The sequence below is a fragment of the Sphaerodactylus townsendi genome, linkage group LG13 (genome assembly GCF_021028975.2).
Source record: "Sphaerodactylus townsendi isolate TG3544 linkage group LG13, MPM_Stown_v2.3, whole genome shotgun sequence".
In the NCBI taxonomy this organism is placed as follows: Eukaryota; Metazoa; Chordata; class Lepidosauria; order Squamata; family Sphaerodactylidae; genus Sphaerodactylus; species Sphaerodactylus townsendi.
This window is the reverse complement of record NC_059437.1, coordinates 46,528,547-46,541,868: the sequence shown is the minus strand read 5'-3', so window position 1 is coordinate 46,541,868 and position 13,322 is coordinate 46,528,547. Positions and strand designations below refer to the sequence as shown.

The 13,322-nt window shown below is 45.4% G+C and overlaps 1 protein-coding gene across 16 annotated transcripts in view; it reads left to right on the top strand.

Annotated features, from left to right (window-relative positions):
• The window catches only part of FBRSL1 (fibrosin like 1), an 839,253-nt gene that overhangs the window by 810,082 nt on the left and 15,849 nt on the right, over window positions 1–13,322 (top strand). For 12 of the 16 annotated variants that reach the window (XM_048514425.1, XM_048514427.1, XM_048514435.1 and 9 more), the window contains 5 exons: window positions 3,501–3,572; window positions 5,501–5,530; window positions 6,779–6,850; window positions 7,206–7,289; window positions 10,084–10,216. In XM_048514425.1, coding sequence (XP_048370382.1) covers window positions 3,501–3,572; window positions 5,501–5,530; window positions 6,779–6,850; window positions 7,206–7,289; window positions 10,084–10,216 — 391 coding nt within the window. The remainder of the gene's footprint in view (window positions 1–3,500; window positions 3,573–5,500; window positions 5,531–6,778; window positions 6,851–7,205; window positions 7,290–10,083; window positions 10,217–13,322) is intronic. The other 4 variants (XM_048514439.1, XM_048514434.1, XM_048514431.1 and 1 more) reach the window with 1 other exon arrangement.

Below are 13,322 nucleotides of genomic sequence, written 5' to 3'. Positions count from 1 at the left end.
TTATGGCAATTTTCAGATAATCTGACTAAGACAGCTTTGACTCTCAAAAGCATGCACTCCGGAAATCTTGCTCCGGAAATCTTGTTAGTCTATAGGTGCTACTGGATTTTAATGCTGCTGTGGACCAACACGGCTACATTCTGAAACAGTCATATAATCTAGTACAGTGGTGGCGAACCTATGGCACGGGTGCCAGAGGTGGCACTTAGAGCCCTCTCTGTGGGCAAGCGCAAGCAGAGTCGGGGGCCTGGGCCGCTGGGCTCAATTATTAGCATTAAACCGAAGACCTAGTTTTGGGGAAGCAGTGTAGGTAACTCTGTTAAGCGCTGTTAAACCCCACTGATTTTCATTTAAAGAACTAAAGCAATCCTTTACCTGGGAGTAACCTCGTTTGCTGGCAATGGAGCTTGCTTCTGAGTAAACCCTCCTAGGGTCGAGATTCTCCAAGCCACTGATTACCACCAAGCTTACTCCTGAGTAACGCATGACTCTGAGCCAATAGTTTTTTTCTAAACTAAAACCTTAGTATTCAGGTTAAATTGCCGTGTTGGCACTTTGCGATAAATAAGTGGGTTTTGGGTTCCAATTTGGGCACTCGGTCTCGAAAAGGTTCGCTATCACTGATCTAGTATCTGGACAGAAGGAGCATGGCTGAAAAGATCCCACATATCCCTTAGAACACCACAAAATTAGCTCAGGACAATTCTCTAAATATAGTAATGAATTAATGCAACCTTTTGAGCTAATTTCCAAGCTGCTTGTCTTTTGGGGTTCCCCCCCCCCCCCCCCCATCAACCCATTTGGTGTTGACAATTTTAGTGTGTGAAGGAGCTGGAAAGACCCAACAGGGGGCAGGCAAGTGGTCAGCTAGATAGGGCTGTAAGTTGGAGACCCTTCTGTCTTTTTGTGTCACATGTTGTCTGTCCTTAGATTGAGAATCTCAGGTCTAATTTCCTCCTTCCCATAAGTCTCCTCTCTCCCCTAACTAGCAAGGAAGCTGCAAGCTATCCCTGTCTGTCAGTTTTCCTACGTGTAATGTAGTTCCTTCATAAACATTTATCTTTAATCAGTGAGTTTGCTGCTTCTCTGCACATTTAGCACCTCTGCTGAATCATTGGTATGCAACTGGTTGTGTGTATAAAGTCACTTCATCTCAGACTGTTCCGTACCTGTGAATGCTTATGCACAAAAAAGTGAACCAGCCACTCTGTGTACGCAGGGAAAACAGAGGCCCCTTCCGCACATGCAGAATAATGCACTTTCAGTCCACTTTCAGTGCTCTTTGAAACTGGATTTTACTGTGCGGAATAGCAAGATCCCCTTTCAAACAACTGTGAAAGTGAATTGAAAGTGCATTATTCTGCATGTGCGGAAGGGGCCAGAGAGAGGCAGATTTGTATTAAGCACCAAAAAGGACCTTGAAAGCATTTGATCCTTGATAAAAGTCCAGGGCTAATCAGCTTCAGCATCAATCAGCTTCAAAATACCACTTAACTGCAGTATTGTTTGGCCCAGCCTGGGACTGGTTTTGCGCCTGTTTGCCTCCATAAAGCCATCCCAAGGATAAATGGCAAACGTTCTTCTGTCTTTGTAGGAGCCCACCCGCTCCACACTCACTGTGGCTAAAGCTACACGATCAGCCAACGTCCCGCATGGTTCACGTGCTCACACAGAAACCTCCTTCCCACATTTTGCAGCTTCCTATAGTTAAACTTTGCAGATGTTCCTAAATCATCTCTGACTTGCAGCGGCATTGATTCACCTCCTTGGAGAAAAGATAAGGCCGAAATCTCTGCAGCAGGCCAAAACCCCACACAAATCATCCTAACCTTTCTCTTCTCCTTAAACTTCCCTCTTCCTCCCACGTGGCCGCGTGAAGCCCTAGATCATTGTGACAGACGCAGGGGCTGACCACGGCATAATGAATTCTGTCTTCCTTGCCCTCCACAGCGGAGAGTTTGTTTTTCTTTCCCTCTCCACTTCTCATGTCACTTCCCCGAGGCCTCGTATGTAAATCCCCGCCACATGAATCCAACCTGACTGCAAACTTCCCTGCCACTTTCCCAAAGGCCATTTCTCATGAGCTGGGAACTTGAAAAGGTCAAAAGTATTCAATTTACTTTGCCAAAGGAAGCTTTTCCATCTGTCTTCAGGGGGACAGAAGGACCAAAGGGCATTCTATCACTCATAGCATTAATGTGATGTGACCTTACAATGCCTGCCTCCCTTACCCTTGGTTTGCATAAGGGGCCTGACAGCCCTTCCGCTTGCACTATGTGCGGGCATGGCGGTTTTTGTTTTGTTTCCTTCAATCCCTCCGACTCTTAAAACTATCCTTGACTTGTCATACCTAAACCGGCTGCTCCTCAACTCTCCCTGCTCGAGATCTGACAGCAGTTTGGCTGGAGGCAGGCAGTTAAATGTCTCACTGGGGAATTTTAAGCTAAGGTTGTTGGACTCGGAGAACGACAGGTGTAGTGTCACGGGAGAGGAAAGACTGATCGCTGGCACCACGCCCCACCTCGTCCAGCAAGAGAGCAGATGCCAGAGAGTGACATAAAACGGGTGGGGAAAGTCACATAACCATGCAGGTGGATTTGGAGTGTCTGGACTGGGTTAGCTGTGCTGTTAATCGCCATAGGTAGCTTGTCAGCCCAAACGGAAGCATGGGCATCCTCTCCTAGAACACAGCTTCACGTGTTCCATCTGGTATCTAATGAAGGGAGCGTTGGCGCTCAAAAGTTTATATCCCAAAAATCTTGTTGCTCTCTAGACTTCAGTCTAGCTGTTCTACTCTTGTCCCCTGAAACTTGTATGCATGCTTGTCTCCTTCCAGATTTGCAGAAAACTTGCTTTGTTTGTGAGATTCTAGTTGGTGGTGGTTGGGTGGGGGGTGCTACTTTGAGATGGGACTATGAAGCAGACCATTTAATTTCTGCTGAACAAATTAGCATGAGTATGTGTGTGTTGCCATCAAGTTACTTCCAACTTCTGGTGACCCTATGACTGAATGTCCAACATCAACAGCCTTGCTTAGTTAGGTCTTTCAAACTGAGGGCCGTGACTTCCTTGATTGAGATATTTGGTCATTGACCATAAATAAAGTCGTCGTCGTCGTCGTCGTCGTCTTCTCCTCCTCCTCCTCCTCCTCCTCCTCCTCCTCCTCCTCCTCCTCCTCCTCCAACTGAGTTAATCCATCTCATGCTGGGTCTTACTTTTTTCCTGCTGCCTTCAACCATTCCTATCATTACCATCTTTCCCAGTGAGTCTCGTCTTCTCATGATGTGTAATCAAAGGCATTTCGAAGTAGTGAGCAAAGTCTCTTCCTCCCAGTGCTAAACACTTCTCCCTTTCCAATCCACCACGAGCTCAGTTAGAATCGACTAATCTTAACACATTTTGAAGTAACATGAATATCATTTTAGTAAACCCAAATTTTGGCTAAAATCATATTAAAAACTCTAGAATGTGGCTTATGTTTGGTTCTACTTGTCTTGTAGACTTCAAATCCAATTGATGTAGCAAGCAGGCCCGGCACAGTACACCATACTCTTCTGCAAAAGACACCAGGGGTAAGTATAGCAGTCATAACTTCTGTCTTGTTTATAAATACTGGTAAAATTTTAGCCATTATAAAATCAGATGTCAAGTGCCATGTTAGTAACTAAGGCCCCTTTCGCACATGCAGAAAAATTCACTTTCAATCCACTTTCAAACAATTGTGAAAGTGGATTGAATGTGCATTATTCTGCATTTGCAGAAGGGGCCTAAGTGGCACTATATTTGTTTGTGTCTTTGCTGTAAAAAAGAGAGACTACCGTTCTGCTGTCCATTTCCAGTATGCCAATTTTTCAGAAGCCTGACTATTCAGAGTGGGGCAATGTAAATGTAGCTCTTAGCTATTTTACTGATGTTTTCAAAAGAGATGGAGAGAAACTGTAGGGTTTGTCAAAGCAAGAGACGGTCAGAGGAAGTTTGCCATGGCCTCCCTCACTTCCTTGGTGGTCTCTCATTCAAGTATTAACCAGGGCTGACCCTGCTTAGTTTCCAAGATCTAATGAGCTTCAGCTAGCCTTGGCCATTGAGGTCAGGATAGAGTTAAGTAAATAAAACAAACTCCAGCTCGGCATATGTCTCCAAGCATTCTTTCCCAGCAGCCGCCATCTTCCCTGGTCAGGGTAGATTTTAATTTAGTAAATCCGAATTTCCAATAAGTGAGAAGTTGGAAAAGCAGTTAGACTCACTTTTTGACATTCTGGAGGCTTAGATTTGTTCTCTCATTTGACAGTCACACATAAGCGAAACATTTTCACTCTTACGCAAAAGTCATACGAAGGTTCATGCAGCTTGGCTGAGTGCTATTGACCCTTGCATTCACACAACATGATAGGCGTCCATTTTGTCTCTTCCTCGGCCCCTTCTGCACATGCAGAATAATGCACTTTCAATCCACTTTCACAATTGTTTGCAAGTGGCTGTTGCTGTTCCGCACAGTAAGGACCTTTCCGCACGGGCCAAAAACAACGTCCTAGGGACGGCAAAAACTCCCCGAGCGAGGTTTTCCGGAAACAGCGGCTTCCAACCGCTGCCGTGTACCCCGCACCATCCCTGCAAGCTTACCTTGTCTCCTGGCTTCCGGCTCGTCGCTCCATTCTGTGGGGGCGTGTCCCCTGTGCGAAGGCTGCGCTGCCGCCTGCCGCCCTCCCGGGACCGTCCATGCAAACAGTCCCGGGTGGGGGGTTGCATCGGCATTGTTTACGCCGACGCACCCCCGTACCGTTGCAGTGCAGAAAGGGCCTAAAATCCAGCTGCAAAGTGCATTGAAAGTGAACTGAAAGTGCATTATTCTGCATGTGCGGAAGGGGCCTTTGTGACAATTACGTGCAAAGATCGCTTTGTACTATTTCAAGCCCGGTTTGGTTAGAAGGCACATGATGCAGTGACCTTGCTTCAGTTAAGCAAGTCATGAGTCTGATCGGCACCTGAGAATCTTCATAAATGCGTGCTTGAGTTCCAGAGTGGATGATAAGCAGGATATAAATATCACCCCCAAAAAATCAAACCTGGGCAAAATGGGGACAGACAATGACTGGGTGATCAGACATTTGCTTTGTATGCAGAGAATATTGGCCTCCATCCCCAGCAGCTTCAGTTAAAAGGATCCTGCTCATCTAGACCAGGGGTCTGCAACCTGCAGCTCTCCAGATGTTCATGGACTACAAATCCCATCAGCCCCTGCCAGGATTTGGAAAGCCAGGATCTGGAGAGCCGCAGGTTGCAGACCCCTGATCTAGACAATCGTGATTTACCAGGACTCTGGTTCAGCACAAGGCAGCCTCATGTATTCCAATTATCATAGGGAAGCTCCTTGTCTTACTGAGTGATCTTCTCCTTGCTGTATTTAATTCGGACTCATTCCTTCCTTGAATGACTTTCCTTAGTTTTGCTCTGTATGGCAGTTTTGAGAGAAGACTGATCTCCTTTACCGTATTTTCCGCAGGTGTCTGACCCGTATCGGCCTCCAGTACGAGTAAGTAAGGTTTGTCAGGGATTTATTTAATATAAAGTTTTGAGCATTTGGAAATTTGAGTATAGTAAGCCTGTGTTGGCTCTCTTGTGTTGAATCAGATGCAGTTTAAAACTGGATACAGTTCTCTGTTTCACACCACCATGCCTCTTGCATCTGCTTTGGCTTTCATTTTTGTAGGCCAAATTCAGCACCGGGAAAATCCTAGAATCTGCCAGCTATGTAAATGATACAAACCAAGTTGTTTACGTGGTTGAATAAATGTACACAATTGCTTTTATACTGCATGGCTTATCCTATGATATTTATTCTGTGATAGAAGAGGCATGGGCTTATGTAGAGCACTGGATCCTTTAACTAGAATAATTTATGCACACATTTATTGTTGTACAATCAGTTGCTGATTACAGTAGCATTTATTATTTCCTTTTTTTTTATTAATGATGGGAGTGATGACGGTTAGGGGTTATGCAACATTAGTTTGTAATCGTGACTAAGATAGGAACCCTGGGAACAAGCAGGGATCTATGTTGCATGCAGAAATCACCACTATTCTAGTTGGGGTTGCCAGTGTCCAGATTCTGGCTGGAAATCTCCGACTATTGCAATGGATCTTCAGGTGACAGGGATCTGTTCACCTGGAGAAAATGGCCCACTTTGGAAGGTGGACTCTTTGGCATTAGAGCCCACTGAAGCCCCTCCCCTCCCTAAACCCCACCTCCCTCAAGCTCCATCCCTAACATTCCCAGATATTTCCCAACCCACAGTTGGCATCCCTAGTTCTAGTCCAGGGGTCTGCAACCTGCGGCTCTCCAGATGTTCATGGACTACAAATCCCATCAGTCCCTGCCAGCATGGCCATCAGACCCAATTGGCCATGCTGGCAGGGGATGATGGGAATTGTAGTCTACGAACATCTGGAGAGCCGCAGGTTGCAGACCTGTGTTCTAGTCCAATGGAAACCACTCACATGTGCAGTCATGAAAATCCTAAGCATTTCTTTTTTGATGTTATTCTGACGACGCATTCCATGATTTGTGGCACAAAATTATTGAACGCGTTTTCCCTCCTATAATTTTTTAAAAAATCCATATTTCTCAAGGGTAAACACAAGTCAGCTAGTTTAATTTCCAGCATCCTGCACGGCTAATCTTGTTTATTGAGCTATCAGTTGACGATGACTCTGCAGACCGCTAGTACTTTAAACTCAAACCTCCCCCTCCGCCTTTCTTTTAATCCATTCCATTGCAGAAGCCTGGCAAGTGGTGTGCCGTTCACGTTCAGATAGCGTGGCAGATTTATCATCACCAGCAGAAGATAAAGGTAAGCAGACGCCTTTATTCAGAGACAAGAACCCTTTCTGGTTTTTGACAGGCTACGTTCCCACTATGCCCCTCCCCGCCCCGATTAACAAACAAGAAGTAGCTTCACAAGCCATTGCTTTCGTTGGTAAGGTGGAATTATTGAAGCCTTTTTCTATCCTGTATAACATCTGGAGCTTTAAACGGGTGCGCTTGCCTGGTGGGCAGGGCAGCCTGATAGAGGAAAAACAAAACAAGTAGAAGGTATTAAATATACAACCCAAGGAGAAGATCCAAAGATAAGCTGGGAGGTTTTGCGGGGAGGGCGGGGGGCGTACGAAGCACGCGTGTTTAATATCATTTCCCTTCTGCACTAGTACCTCCTGTGGAATATGGAGTGTTATCCTGTTCAGAGTGAAATGAGCGGTACGGTGAAGGACATTTTACAAAACATAGAGCAGGCGAGTAGAATGACAGTCCTTATGTCAGAGGTGCTTTGGGGGTTTTCTTCTGCGGTATGTTGTGGAGGGAGGGATGGAGGGGAACGGTGAACTGGAGAGGTAAGAAATTTAGGGCCAGCAGGTTTCCCCATGGTCAGAACCTATTAGGGTCCTGCAGATTTCCATATGTCTCAATCCTCGAGTGACTCTATTCTTGAGGTGTCCCAGTGATTTTTAGAGCCATTTTTCCCACAACTGGAAAAGTGCCACTTTTGAGTTCCACAGGGAGAGCCCGAAGCGGGTGCAGTTCTAAATTTCCCAATTTAGAATTTGGTGGAGTTCTAGTGAAATTTTTAGTGGTGGTTGATATATTGGGGCCAAAAGAAAATGGGGGTCCGTTGGGAGAAGACGTAAAAGGATGTTCTCAGCTAGGGATGGAGAATTAAATAACAGATCAGCCACAAAGACTACCTGAACTCTCAGCTTAGCAGCAACCACAGACACAAATACCTGACTTTCTGCAGTCAGCTAATTTCTGAAGAATCAAAGACATCTTTGATTGCTGAACAGTAGAAGAATGCTAGGTCCCTTTAATAGATCCTCATTTTGCTGATAAGATACCAAATTCTGCAGAGCCAAAGGTACTGTATTTATATGCTGTTTTCTCTATTAACCTGTCAGCACAACTACCTTGTGTTTTGCTTATTAATTCATCAGTGAAAATGTACAACCACAGTAGAGTCAACTAGAGTCATGTAAAAGTGGATTAGTCCCCACAGCCTATTGAACGGCAGGGGTCCCACCTTCTTTTATATATTTGCATTCGTGGTCAGGCCTGGTGAGCAGTGTTTTCAAACACACACTCACTCATTCACACTCATACACACTCACACTCACACACACACACACACGTTTTTAAGCAGAAACAGAAAAATGACACACTTTTTAGTTGAAATGAAACAGGCCAGAGACAACTCACTCTGGCTCTGGAGTAACTTTCTGTTCTTCACTGTTCCAGCATATGCAGAGCTTTCCAAACTCACTGGAGGTGGGAGTTGTGAAGGCATACTTATCATGTCCAGTCATGGTCAAGGGAATATCATAGCCAATAGTCATGTCTGGCTTGTGCTTTGCTAGGTTGAGGCACCAGCTCCAGGCTATCAGGCAGCGAGTCTGGGGCCCCTTCCGCACATGCAGAATAATCCACTTTCAGTTCACTTTGCAGCTGGATTTTGCTGTGCGGAATAGCACGATCCACTTTCAAACAATTGCGAAAGTGGGTTGAAAGGACATTATCCTGCATTTGCAGAGGGAGCCTGGGAAAGGCCGTTATCTGAAGACTCTATAGTGGTAGATGTAACGCTAATTTCAGTTTATGTGAGATGAAACATGATATCATACTTTATGGTTTCATTTGATATTGTGAGAAGTGGAACTAGGCATCATGGGAAGTACCTGGCAATTGCCAGAATCAATAGCCCCATGCTCTTCTCGTCCTACTCTCTCCCCCGTTTTTTAATGACCGAATGTTGTCATGCTCTTGAGTTTTTCCTCCCTGCGAAGCAGCCGTGACTGAAGGGGAGCAGGGCAGGGAAGCTCGGAATGTTAAAATGAGATGTTTTGTGATACCTCATGGGAGGAAGATACTCAGGATTGCTAATTCTGACAGGTCCCATAATATTTAGCTCTTCACCCTGTCGTTGTGTAGTATCGCCTGGCTTTCCATAGGTCATTTATAGCTGTTACCTTTTGTAATGAAAGTATGATACTTCTGCTTAGCCACCGTGGATCCAGTTGAGTGTCCGCCTCGCCAGCGGGCATTCTGCTGCATTGTAGGGCAGGCCTTACCTGGTGACCGGGGTGGGTAAGAGGCTTACCAGTGGTGGGGTCCCTCACCAGCAACATGATGACATTGCCAGTGATGAACTGACCTCATTTCTGGGCACACGGGGATATGATGTCAGCATATGATGTCAGCATATCAAGACACTGCCAGTGTGTATCCCTCACCCCAGATTCCCGCCATTTTCTCCTGCCAGTCAACTGAACGTCAGTGGGGAAACTTCCACAGTTGGCCCTGCTATAGGCTAGCTAACAGCATGTGACACTCAGAGCATGTTAAACTGAATGGAACTGTGGCCTGTGAAGCACTTTTAAGTGTAAATAGGGGGTCCTGTCCTCATCTTCCTTTTCCATAAGTCTTTCTTCTTTACATCCCCATAAAGGTTAGTCTGGACAAGCCTCTGTCACTTGGTGTCTGTCTGAATCAAGGCAGCCAAGCATGCGACTCTGTCGTCCCACTCTTGTCGAGGCTCGGGTTCTGTCTGCAGCTCTTAGCCGATGGAAATATGGTGTGTGTGTGTGTGTGTGTGTGTGTGTGTGTGTGTGTGTGTGTGTGTGTGTGTGTGTGTGTGTGTGTGTGTGTGTGTGTGTGTGTGTGTGTGTGTGTGTGTGTATTTGTGTCAGGCAAGGCTGCAGACTGTTCTGAGGGGCGCTTCGCCTGGCATAGCTCGGCATATCACATTGCATCTTCCCGCTGAGTTTAAGAGATCACTTCAGGCCTTCTTCATGTAGAGGAGGCCGGGCAGCTGAGAAGCTGTGGAGTGAAATGGCCTGGCGAAGAGGCGTCTGTCAGAGCGGGACTTATTGGACATGGCGGCAGGCGCTGCCTTCACTCCAGCTTACCCTCCCCGGCAGTGCTAACGCAGGCGTGCGGCTTGAGCCCTTTGCCAGAAATACTTCTCCCCTCCCCCTCTCCCGGTAAAGAAAGAGAAAATGGATAATCAGATTGTGGTTTTTTTCTATCCTTTGACAGCAAATGCAGCTGGATCCTCACAAGCTAGAAATCGGAGGGAAACTTGACCTGTTCAGCAGACCTCCTGCCCCGGGGGTATTTCCAGGGTTCCATTATCCTCAAGATCTTGCCCGGCCTCTCTTTTCCACCACAGGTGAGGAGAAGGATTGTGTGTTTTATTTTTTAAAAAATTAAAATAAGTATGAGTACATGCATGTGTTGAAACGTAGCTCCTCTCCCACTTGCATTGCAAAATTTGGCAAGGGTTAACATGGCAATATTGTCAGAAAGTTTGCTATCTGCTTGATCTGTGGCACATAAATGCCTCTGAGAATCTTGTGCTCTGGAACTAAATATATATTGTGGCGCAAAATCCTGGACTGATTAACGAGGAAGCAGAGGTGTAGCTCCAAGGGGGGATGCACCGGACGCACGCTCCTGTGGGGGTGTGGGAGGGTGGGGCGGGGTGGGGTGGGGTTGTACCGGGACGGGGCAGAGGACACACCAGTGAACTGGACGCTTTCCCCCCTTGCTACGCTTCTGCCAGGAAGGTTTGTGAAACCTTCTCCACCTCCTCATTGAAAATTTATAGGGATGTTACTAACCAAGCAGGCTGCAAGCAAAATAGGGTAAGAAAGGGACTCTGGTGCTTTCCTGTTTGGTTTTTCTTGTTCCATCCCTTCATACTGACCGCCGACATTACAGCAAGTAAACTGTCTCATGAATATGCAACATAGAATCATAGATTCTGTGTTGCATATTCACAAGGCAGTTTACTGTTGTATGCCAGTTTCATGCTGTCTACAAAAATATCTCCCGCTGTTCCTTTTCTGGCTAAGACTGGGCCATCCTCCCCTTCTTAGGCCCCTTCTGCACATGAAGAATAATGTACTTTAAATTCACTTTCAATGCCTTTTGCAGCTGGATTTTACTGTGCGGAATAGCACAATCCACTTGCCAACATTTTGAAAGTGAATTGAAAATGCGTTATTCTGCCTGTGCAGAAGGGGCCTTAGTCTGTATGCCACACACTCCAAGAGGACGTTACCTCGCTCACCAGCTTGCCTGGAAGGCCTTCTCAGAATCCCTTGAATCTCAGTCTTTTAGCAGCCTTTTCAGATGGAGCCTCAACCATAACGAGAGCTTGAAAGATGTTTTCCCCCAAAAAAGAGAGAGAGAAATAAAAAAGAATGATTTCAGGGTTCAGGTTACCCAGAATTGCATTCTTGTTTTATGTTTTGTGGTTCACCGGGCACCACCAGCCACACAGTAAACAGATTCTTTTGCCTCTGGGTTTTGTAGAGAATCACGATATCCAATTTGGGCTTTGCTCTTGAGTATTTTTATGAGCAGCCTGTTTCAGTCGATTTGCTCCAGAAGATTTCTGTACCGAACAGCAGATTAGCAAGTGTTTTAAGATGACCACTGTTGGGATAATAGCAGGGTGAGTTTGGGATGGATGGGGATGGCCCTTGTGTTTGTGTCTGGGTGTGCCTGAGATGGATATATTAAAGGAGGCAAACTAATAGAGACTTTTCATTTCAACCCCAGATAAATAACCCCTTGCAACTCATCTGTGAGTATATTAATCACAGGAGTGGTTGAACACTAAATCTCAATAAAGTGGGCTATCAGAGAAGAGCAGGGTGAACAAACATTGCAGCTGTTATATAGAGATGAATAAATCTTTCGCTTTACAGTATCTGGGGCTCTCTCGCCTCACCTTATCGAGCAAAAAGTATAGTTGGTGTGAATCATGGGTTCTGCCACATTGCCTTGTTACTGTGAAAGACATAAGTTATCTTCGGCTCACCTGTCTTTGGGATGGATGTGCAGCTCCCCAGCAAACGTTATATTTAATAACTTCCTGGCAGCCCACACTGTTGTCTCTGGCTTTCTACAGGGGATTTCTTCCTTTCACTTGTCTTTTTTTTATTATTATTAGCCCCATGTAGTCAAGTTTGTAAGCTGTCTCCGTTGAAGAAATCTCCCATCCATTATACACCTTCTGAAATCCTAAAGAATTAGGGACGTGACAGCCTCCATCCATCTTGAGGCAGCCGAGCAAGTTGCAGTGTTTATAGATAACGCTGGGTCCCCTTAGCTGCAGCGTCTGGTCTCTCTCGAGCTTTCTTAATTCATTTTCTGGTTGCTTAGAGCTGATTCACTCAATCACTTTTCGATCATCCCACAGTGAGATCTGCTTGGAGGTTGGCCAGTCTGTTTTCCGCGTGGGTTTTTAAAGTCGATTCTAGCCCCGTACTGGCCCTTGATTTCCGCACATATTTTTGTGCCTTTAGTTTTCACTTCATATTTTTGTTTGTTTCTTTTTGTGTTGGTTTCCCATTTTTCCCATCTTGTTTGAGACCATCTTTTTTCCGGAAGCTGATTTTGATTCAGCTTTTTCTTTATGTGTAAAATTTCTATCATCCTTGTTGTCCTGCCCACTTCCACCCACCTCCCACCCACTTTTCAGTGATTGACTGTCAACCTCGTTATACTACTCCCTTCCCCCCCAAGACAGTGATTTCGGGTTTTTTAAACTACCCTAAAAATGTTCTAATGTTGGTTCAAACAGCTTCTCAGAATTCCTAGCTTTTGATTTTAAAAAGTCTCCTTCCCTTGTGGAGATATGCCTTTTCCCTTATATCTCCATAAGGAAAGGGGCTAGAAACAAAGTCTTTTTAAAATAAAAGCTGAGAATTAAGACAACCTGCTTAAACTATCCTTACAACACTTCAGTATTATATTAGGCTCATTCCGCACATGCAGAATAATGCACTTTCAAACTGCTTTCAGTGCTCTTTGAAGCTGTGTGGAATGGCAAAATCCACTTGCAAACAGTTGTGAAAGTGGTTTGAAAACGCATTATTTTGCGTGTGCGGAAGGGCCCTTAGTGTTTGGGGCTGTTTTTTAAAAAAGTGTAGTTCTGTGATGCCATCAATGATGACAGCACCCTTCCTCAAAAATCCTCAATTATTTAATCCACATGCAGAAAAAAATAAACTGACTCCATAGCTGCAAAAGTGCACAGGGAGGGCAGATGTGCATAAGAGCTGTGCTCAAACTGTTTCCAATGCTTGTCGATTGACTCCTAAGAAAATCAGGAGTAACTCCAGCATGTGGGAAAGGTCTGTGTTTCCTTAAGCATGAAGAGATTTCTCGGTTGGCAAATTCATGCAATAAGGGTTCCAGCCAACATCCAGGTGAAAACACCAGGCTTACCAATTGGGGCGGGAAGCAAAGCATGGTGAGAGCCA